Source organism: Cicer arietinum, chromosome 5 (genome assembly GCF_000331145.2).
Source record: "Cicer arietinum cultivar CDC Frontier isolate Library 1 chromosome 5, Cicar.CDCFrontier_v2.0, whole genome shotgun sequence".
Taxonomy (NCBI): domain Eukaryota; kingdom Viridiplantae; phylum Streptophyta; class Magnoliopsida; order Fabales; family Fabaceae; genus Cicer; species Cicer arietinum.
Window position 1 is genome coordinate 67,027,398 of NC_021164.2, and position 9,706 is coordinate 67,037,103.

Sequence of the window (9,706 nt, forward strand, 5' to 3'; positions counted from 1 at the left end):
CGGAAGAGAGTTAGGTTTGGAACGGGGCTTTGAACATTCTCTAGCAAAAACTGGGGACTGCTGTTACTTTCCTTTCCTCTACATTTGTGGTACCCGATCCGGGTTGAATCGGGTGAGATAAACGGGTTGAGGTGGTGAGATTGAGGTGAGATGAAACGAGTTAACTCCTTGAACTCGTTGTTAATTAGGTCGAATAACTCGATGTGACGGAAATTTGAGCTAGTTCTTCTTGTGGCGACGGCGATGAAGTTGTGGTTTCCCGGTGAGGTTGCGGGTGTGAACGCGTGTATACCCGGTGATGTGACCCGTTCGATGACGACTGAGTCAGAAGAATCAGCGGATAGAATCACTCTGTAAATACTCCACCAACTGTCGTTTCCCCTCCGGTGAAAGTAAATTGTTTGATCGTCGACCCAGCAGGGCCAGCCACCGTGTTCAACCAACTTGTGTCGCTGTGTTCCGTCTCGAGTGAGGAAAACGTAAATGTCTGTAGTGAGATCCTCTACCTCGCCGGACCAACCGGCTCCGCCGTAGGAAGCGACTGCGGTCCATGTTCCTGACGGAGAGAGGGAGGGGCTGAAATCAGCTACACCGTAGGGAGTGAGTCTTCGTGTGAGACCTGATTTGAGGTGAGTAGAATAAACGGCTGTCCAGCTGACACGTGGCACCTCCGGGTTCTCATGTGTTGATACGTAGATCAAAAACTCACCATCGCTAGTCACACTTGGTTTATCTTTGATTGAAACTGAAAGTTGAGAGTCTTTGAGATGATTAGGTAACAGAGGGAGTTGAATTCTATCCGTGACGGTAACAGATTCAAGAGCCGATCTTCTTGAGGTTGAAGTTGTGGTTGTGTAAACGGCGTCGTAGTATATGGAGGGAAATCCGTTTCTCTCAGTGACGTAAACAAGTTGAAGAGGAGGCGGGTTATGATCGGCGGGGAATTGATTGGAAAGGAAATGGCCGTTAAAATTAACGGAGTTACCGTCAGTAATTTGTAATTCTTGGTGAGGGTTGGTTGAATGGTTGAGGTGAATTGGGAGGGAATAGATATCGAAAGCGTAGTAAGCTCTGCCAAGTGTGGTGAAGATGATGGCGGAAGCATCTTCCTCAGTTGCACAAAGGAAGGGAAATAGTAATGCTATCCAGACAAAGAATAAGTGGCGTGATATCATTTTGAGAAAAGAATAGGACTATCATGTATGAGGAGAGGTGCTGATTATAAGTTTTTCGCTTTAAAAAAGATAGAGATGGATAGATAAGTGAGTGGTGGAGCCAAGCCATTCCATTCTTGTTTGTTCTTGTTGTTTTTTAGCTTTATTGATTTTTTATTTTTGGAAATCCTCAAATCCAGTTGCTACGTTTTTTATTCATCACAAAAACTTGGTAAGCAAAATGTTAACAAGGAAGGGAGTGAGTGAGGATCAAAATTCCTTGTTTGTAATGTTTTCGTGTGCAATGACGTCTGAGGCAGATATTTCTTTCTATTATGTGGTATGTAAGTTCCACACTTTTATACTTGAGGCTCTGGCTCGTTATAATTTTAAGATATTAAATTCAAATTTGTTTTACAAATGTTATAAAATAGTTATTAGGGTTACTCTGATTAATAACATAATTATACTCTTGAGAGCTAACCCACATTTTTTTCAATTTTTTGGTATTGATTGGAGTGACGGGGTGTTACATCCTTTAATAATAGTCCAATAAAACTTTATGTCGATCTCAAATTCTAATTTTAGAGTTTTTTTTTTTTTTTTCATTCTGTAAAACTCAAGTTTTCGTTTTATTGGGAAAAAAAATTCTTTAAAATTTGAATTTGAGGTTACAAAATAAAAAAGCTACTTCCAGTTGAATTTTACATGTGTTCGAAAGCTAAGAGGGAGGTTTGGAATGTGCAAAATGTAATATTTTTCTTTTGTTAAACTTCATTGCTCCTCAGAAATTGAGTTTAAGGGAGGATTTTGTTAGATCATTTGACTATCATGGGTTGTAAATCGGTTTAGGCCCTCTATGCACTTGTTAGTTTGTGTTTGAGTTAGTATGTTGTAATTAATTTAATGGTAATTTCGTTTTTCACTTCTTTTATTGTTGAAAGTGTTTAAAATATATTTTTAGCTTGAACAATTCGAAGAACATTTGGGGTGAGAGAAACAACTCACAACAAGATTAGTTTGTATTCTTGGTATATAAAGCACTCTTTGTTAATAACAGAATATACAATTTATGTTGCATATAAAGCTTGATCCCTAAAAGGGCTAACTTGGTGCCGGGCTGTTGCAACTTTTAATAATAGCTCACTGATACTAACACCTCCCTCTTAATAATTAAAAAATTGAATTTTATACCTCTCAATTAGACCCGTATTCCTCTAATATATATATATATATAAAAAAAATCGGTAAATAAAATTTCCCTCTAAAAATCTAATATACAAATTAATACTATCAAAAATTTTGTATTAAAAAAATATAGTATGCAAACAAAATTTAAATTGAATTTTCCGTGTCAAAAGATTCTGAATCTTTGAAAAATCAAAATTTTCGAATGTATTAATTTGTGTACCAGAAATTTCGTCGAAATTTCAGGTAGTTTATTAGTTTTCGGAAAATTCAGTTTTGAAATTTTTGATAATTGATTTTTATTCTACCGAAATTTTTAAAACTTTGAAATTTTCAGTATGTTATCATCTTGTAATATCGGAATTTTTATATGGTTGAAAATTCTGGTACGTATATTTTTTGAAGTAGAGATGGAAAAAAAATACAATTATGTATAGATTTGATTGAAACATTCAAATCTAATCAAATTTTTGAGTCATGATTATATCATCGACAAGATAGGTTGACCGACAAAATTGAGTAGTTGTTACCCTTACTCGTTTTGACATAGAGAACAAAAAGAGATGAATAAAGTCAAAATTAATTATCGATTGTGATAGAGATGAAAATATAAGTCAAATAAAGGTAAGTTATGAACTTCAACTAAAAGATGTAGTTGTCCGTTTAAACTTAGATCGAGACTATTGAAGAATTGAGAGAGATGAATTATTAGTGTAATACGTAGACTTTAGAACCTAAGAGTTAGTGGCTTGTATTGAAAATAATACATTAGGGGATGCTTAAAATAAAAAAGATAAGAAACATGTTGATGAACTGACAAAGTATCATGTTGCACCAAGACAAATCTTGGCATATTTTAGAGATCCAGATAAGGAGAATATGACTAATATCTCTCAGATTTATAAGCGACGAACCACATAATAGAAGAATTTGAAAGGGTCAATAACTAATATGCAACATCTGTTGAAGTTACTTGAAGTTGAGAAATATGTTTGTTTGACTATGACCATGAAAACTCCAACGTTGTGAGGGACATGTTTTCGACACACCCAAACTCCATGTTGAACATGTTCCTGCTTGTATTCATCATGGATAACACCTACAAATATATGTTACCATTGTTTAAAATTGTTGGTGTAACTTTAAATCGATTGACATTCAACGTTGCATTTGCTTAACTTTTGTTGGGCATTGGAGAAGTTAAAGAGTTGTTTGTTTCAAATGTTTCATTTTCTCAAGTGATTGTGATTGATAAAGAACATTGCTTTGAGAATGCAATTGAAGTTGTATTTTCATCTTCAACAAATTTACTTGGTCAACTTCATATCAACAAAAATGTTAGAGTCAAATACAAACAATATATATTGAAGAAGGATATGCATGAGCTCATTCTTAGATTTATGAAGGAAAATTGTTTATTATTATGAGGAGAAGGAGTACGAGCATCTTTTGCAAAGTTTTGAGCAAACATGTGTCGATAATATCATTTTCTTTGACTATGTCAAAGACAGATAGTTGACTTCTTACAAGATTGTTGAAGAATTGACTAATCGAGTGTTGCATCTAGGAAATACTACGACCATTACACATGTTTAGGGTAAAAACATACAGGTTTGATATATTTATTATTGAAATATTATTTATTCTTTTTTATGTTTGAATATTAGGGTTGATTTTGCTCATTGGTCATTAAAAAGATTTTTGGAAGAGATTTTTGTAAGGCATAGAATGATATGCAGGATATGTTGAGGTAGCAAAGTATGAAGATAAAATGGTCATTTGAGACAAGTAAAGGCTGCAAAGAGCATACAAACAACAATTCATTTTATGAGAATTTGACTTGAGTTGTATATCAAGGGAAATTTTAGCTCACATTGTTGATGAATACAAGAGAGTCAATTATGTTAGTAACGACAAAGCCACATGTCGTTGTATACTTAAATGCTCTTATGGATTACCTAGTGCATGTGGGTTGGTATCGTACAAGGTGGAAGGTGTTCGAAGTTAATTGGATGCAATTCATATACAATGGAGGAAATTAACCATGAATAGTTATCCAGATATATCCTATAAACTTTGATACAAACTAAAATCCTATAGTGGCGTCCTCATTGAATTTGGCGTCCAAATAACACCAGTAGGTCACAAAACATCTAAATTCGCTCTATAATATGCAACATTCTGAGATATTTGTTTAACACTCAATCCAAACATTGGTGACTGTAAAGATATAAGTTCACTCATACTACGTTTACAAATATCAAAGAAATACTCCTAAATCCATCTATAAAATGATTAAAAAGTATAGATAATTAAATAAGAATTTTATCAAATAACAATATAATAATTAAAAAAAATAATCATAAAATATATTATAAAAAAATAACTATAATAGAGATGAATATCTTCTCATCTGTTTTGTTGCAGACGTGATACCATATCTAAGATAGTAATATAAATCAACATGAACAACAAATCCTCATGCTCATTTACCACAAGTATCAAAGTCTTGAAAAAGAAACAGATATTTTGCAGATATAAGAGTAAAACTTTTATCAGTTAGTATAATATACCCTACCAAATGAAGTTGGTGTGCCCTCGTTGCACAAACTCAGGTTGAACATGGTCCTCATGATTTGTGGCATATCTTCGTTCCTCCTTCTCCTTTTCTCAACAACGGTTCTCTTATTAGATTCTCTAAGAGGTCAAACTCAAAAATATTCAATAGTGTTTTTCACTCTTCACTAAAAAAAATGGAATGAAAAATGTAAAAAGAAGTTTGAAATATGAAAAAAATTTGACCTAGAAAAATCAGTTTTTAAAATTTTTTAGTAGTTATGTTTTAATCCAAAAATTTCAAAAATGATTATTTCGGTAGTTATTTTTACCATAAAGTTTTATTTTTTTAAATTTTCATGTAGTTATAGTGTATCGAAAAGTTCAAAAAAAGCAAAACTTTGGAGTAAAAATAATTACCTAAAAAGTTATTTTCGATAACTAAAAGTTTCGGTTTAAGAAATTCAAAGAAAAAAAAAACTACTCTTTCAAAAAATTTAGGATGCGGGGTATTTTCAGTTGCCCAGATATGTTTTTATTTTTACTATTCACATATTTTGAGAATTTAAAGAATAAAAATTATAAATGAGAGGAATCGATATAATTAAGGGTACAAAATTCAATTTTGATTAATTTGACTGTGTGTTGTGAAAAAGAAAATGTTTTTATCCAATAAACCACCACATTAGTCCTTCACATCACATTCTAGAGCACTCTCAAATAAATCATGAAATTATAAATATTTTGAAAATGCTTGACTCTATTGACATCAAGTGGTTAAATATAGATAGTAAGTTGACAATTTAGAAGTACACATTTGGTAGAATGAGTAATATTTGATAATTGAAATATTCATAATCTCTTTTTATTACGTTGTCGGTTGGTTAATCCGTTATTCCGGTTAAAAGAATATATACGGCAGTTGCGGTTAATATAAAACGTTGGTACTGTGTACTGTGTATGTATTGTAATAGTGAAAACCGCGTAGACATAGAAATATATCTCATTTTTTGTTTGAAGAAACTTAATCAGTAAGTCTCCACAGTTGTCGTGTTTTAAGAAACAAGTGAAAACTCATTTTACAACATTAATTTCTGTCATAAGTTGAGTTAAGCACGTTTGAGTAATGAGCTTCTTGAGGCCATCTGCAATGTACAACTTTTTGATTACTTATTATCCTTCCCTGCGATGGATGCCTTGTCAGAGTTGGGGGCTCCTTCGATGGCCAGGTCTAGACGGTTTCTTCAGACTTCTTGTGGTTTTGCTTCTCTGGTCTACCTTCTCTCAACTTTTCTACATACCTTCTTCTTCTATGTATCCTACACTTCGCGTTGGAGATCGAATTATTGTCGAAAAGGTACTCTGCAGCTTTCCCTTTCAATTTCATGCTCAGCAATTCTATGCAGATTATTTTTAGGGATACTCTTCAAACAAACTTGTTTGGACTTTTGATTGAGCAACAAACTGTTTTCATGTAAATTTTTCTATTCTTGTTGTTGTTGTTCTTGCTCATCTTTGCCTTATATAGTGAAACAACCTTTTGGCATTTAAACTTGTTGTGTCACAATCAAATGTTGGTAGTTCATTACATTATTATGGTTTACATGCTTATTATCCAATTGCATTCTAGTAGAAACACTTCCGGAAATAAGATCAATAGATATTTTCTTGTCTTCTTACTTGTTAATTTCCTCAGGCTTCATATTACATCAGGAGTCCTGCTATACATGAAATTGTAACATTTCGAGATCCAACACAGGTATGTTCTGCTTATGTTGCCTACTTGAAGATCACTAAAATAAGTTCAGTTACATGATTGGTTTTTTTTATACATGTAGCATTCTGAAGACAACACAGATGTTTTTATCAAGAGAGTTGTTGCAAAAGCAGGAGACACTGTTGAGGTATAAAATGTCAATTGAAGTTTACATTCTACTTGATAATTTGATTAAGCCATCATTGCTAAGAAAATTATCCTATTCATTTTGCAGGTTCATCATGGGGGACTCTATGTCAATGGTGTTGCTCAAGAGGAGGATTTCGTGGCAGAGCCGCCAACATACACAACCAAATTAACTGTGAGTGAGATTATTGTTTATTGCTATTGTAATTTTTCATTCATTTTACTTCTCATAAATTCTATCCTTGCAGTATGTGCCCAAAGGCCATGTTTATGTGTTGGGGGATAATCGCAATAATAGCTATGATTCACATATATGGTATGTAACTATTTCATTTTTCCTTCTCCTTTAATTTTAAACTTTTGGGAGCAGTGTAATTTTCTAAATGTGTTGATGTATAATGCAACTAAACTGTTGTTTCTTTTAATATTAAAACTCTCACTCAACCACTCACTCACAGTGGTTGGATAACTAAAAATATTTGACTTGAATTGTTTCTACTTAAAAGTCATACAAACAGTCTTGTTTCTGATTCTCTTATAATATCTGGAATGATGAACAGGGGACCACTTCCTATTAAAAACATAGTTGGAAGATATGTCATGTGCTGTCACAGACCAACAAATTAAGACTATTGTATATGGTTGAGATGTGGTAGAAGAACCAACCAGAGTTATTTTCTTCGGTAATTTTACAATGAGGTGATAGCATAATAGGCCATGTTGTTCCCATGAAGAGTTCCAAATTCCAGTCCTCTCTATTCAGTAAATGAAAAAGCATATGTCATATGTTAATCCTTCATTGGAATTGTTTTCTCATATTCTTGCAAATAGTGATTGGTGAGGCCTCCTTCTGTCAGAGTATATATGCAACCATCCAACTGAATAAAAAAGGAGAAAAAATGGCATATCATTTCTAAAAGGTTTGGTTTGAGTAATGAAGCATTTGAAATGGCATATTATTATTATTATAGGAAGCTGAGTTTTCTTTGTTAGTATTTGTTATATCTTGTGTCCATCGTGTAATGAACTTCTTATTAGCTAAGTAGTTAGTTGATAATATTTTTTCTTTATCATTATGGAGAGAAATAGAAATTTACTGAAATACCTCTTTATTATTGAATTATTTGTTACAAGTGAAGGAGGTTTACGAAATATACACATAGCTGAGATGATCAAAGTAGTTGATCATTAACTAACAGTCTTAATAGTAACTAACTGACATAACCAATAGTTAATTACTTTGACTATAAGTAACATAGCTAACAACTTAACTAATTTGATCCTTGTCGCCTTGCAAACTAAAAGGAGAGACATTGGACTCTGAGTTTGGCACGACATCTAAAGAATGTGTGGTAGCTGAAATAGGTTTGGTTAAAATATCTGCTGTCTGGTCAAAAGATGGAATGCGTTGAACAAAAAGATTATGATTCTGAATTTTCTCCCTTATGAAATAAAGATCCAGTTCAAAGTGCTTGGTCCTTGAATGTAGAATAGGATTTGTTACAAGCATTACTGCACTTAAGTTATCACAATAAATGGTAAGGAGCAACTTATGAAGAGATGCGCAATTCATGAAGCAAGCTTTTGAGCCACATAAATTCAATAATTGTTAAGGATGACAAAGATCAATTATTGAATTTGTTTAGAGATATATCTCTTACTTGTTATCCATTGTAATCTTTTATTTAATTAATGAAGGAGGTTATTGAGAAATGTTCTCTTTTTTTTCATTCAATAATACTTCTGGTCATTCTAAGTTTTGTTTCTCGCATTTTCGAAATATTCACAAGAGTTTTACTTTGTTGAATTATTGTTCATTCTAATTTTATAACACGAAATGGATATATGCCAAGGCCATGCTTTTGTCACGTGATGATTTATGACTTTTTTAGGTGTTAATTATTTGGTTTTTGGGGAATAAAATTCTGGTAATAGTATTTATTGCGGAGGTAAATAAAGGTTAACAAACAATTGTTTGAACCATAATTTTAATTTTAATTTAGGTTTTCTCTCCAATGATTCATTAAAACTTATTAATTAGTTGAGATTAATCACTTAGATGATTTTGGTTTTTAGAATATTTTATTTTTGAAATTGCAAATATTATAATTGTTAAAAAATGTTAGTAAAACGATGAGGGTGAACCTCATATCTTCTTTATCACTACTCCTTAAGTCTCTCACCTCAACCATCAAATCAACTTTATATTTTTTCTTTAATTTATTTATTTATTATTATTATTATTATCAAATGATTCTAAGTGTCATGCAGCGACACACATCATAATCATTCATAACTACTTTATAAATAATTACGACAAAAGTCAAATATATCTAATGATGTAACCGCTATGATGGAGAAACCACATAAAAATTAGTGTATATGAATTAAATCTTTATTATATTAGCTTATTTTAGTTAACTTTTAGTTCCAGACTTGACCAAATAAATCCAAAACAATCCCCACTGATTCTAACATCGATGATTTAGTCCATGATGTTAACCTAAAACAATCCCTGATTGATTCTAACATAAGCCACTTAAGTCCATGATTTTAACTTTGTTATCTTTGTGATGTGTATCCGACAAATAAGTGACCAAAATGACATTAAATTAATAAAAAAATATTAAAAAATCACTAACAGTCCAAATTATTGAAATAAAACTTAATCCACAACTAAAATAATCGTAAAACACATCCTAAAGTAAGGTCACCCCAACAAATTCAGTTCAAATTCAATAACTTTTCCAAACTAAATAGAATAAAGAAAAGTTCAATAGAAAATGGATCTAACAATAAACATAAGAAAAGAACCTTTGTTGGTGTTAGGAGCAGAAGAAGAAACATGTTTCTTCAAGGAATTGAAGTCTTCCTCAACGTACTAAACTTTTTCACAGTTCACTTT

The 9,706-nt window shown here is 32.1% G+C and overlaps 2 protein-coding genes and 1 long non-coding RNA gene across 3 annotated transcripts in view; 1 reads left to right on the forward strand and 2 right to left on the reverse strand.

The window, feature by feature from the left end:
• LOC101497096 (uncharacterized) overlaps positions 1-1,308 on the reverse strand; it is a 3,664-nt gene extending 2,356 nt beyond the window's left edge. Inside the window, exon 1 of the mRNA XM_004502463.4 lies at positions 8-1,308. Within this exon, the coding sequence (XP_004502520.1) occupies positions 8-1,175 (1,168 nt within the window). The 5' untranslated portion in view covers positions 1,176-1,308. The remainder of the gene's footprint in view (positions 1-7) is intronic.
• A 4,592-nt stretch (positions 1,309-5,900) lies between these two features.
• On the forward strand, positions 5,901-7,874 carry LOC101497759 (chloroplast processing peptidase-like). The gene is made up of 6 exons (XM_004502464.4): positions 5,901-6,255; positions 6,595-6,657; positions 6,737-6,802; positions 6,890-6,976; positions 7,050-7,117; positions 7,362-7,874. The coding sequence occupies exons 1-6, from the start codon at positions 6,025-6,027 to the stop codon at positions 7,426-7,428; spliced, it is 582 nt and encodes a 193-aa protein (XP_004502521.1). The 5' UTR covers positions 5,901-6,024; the 3' UTR covers positions 7,429-7,874.
• Positions 7,875-7,892: 18 nt separating this feature from the next.
• Positions 7,893-9,706, reverse strand: LOC113786566 (uncharacterized). Its single transcript, XR_003472802.2, has 2 exons — positions 9,616-9,706; positions 7,893-8,313 (listed from the first exon to the last, which is right to left on the reverse strand). It is a non-coding gene; the product is annotated as an uncharacterized lncRNA (long non-coding RNA).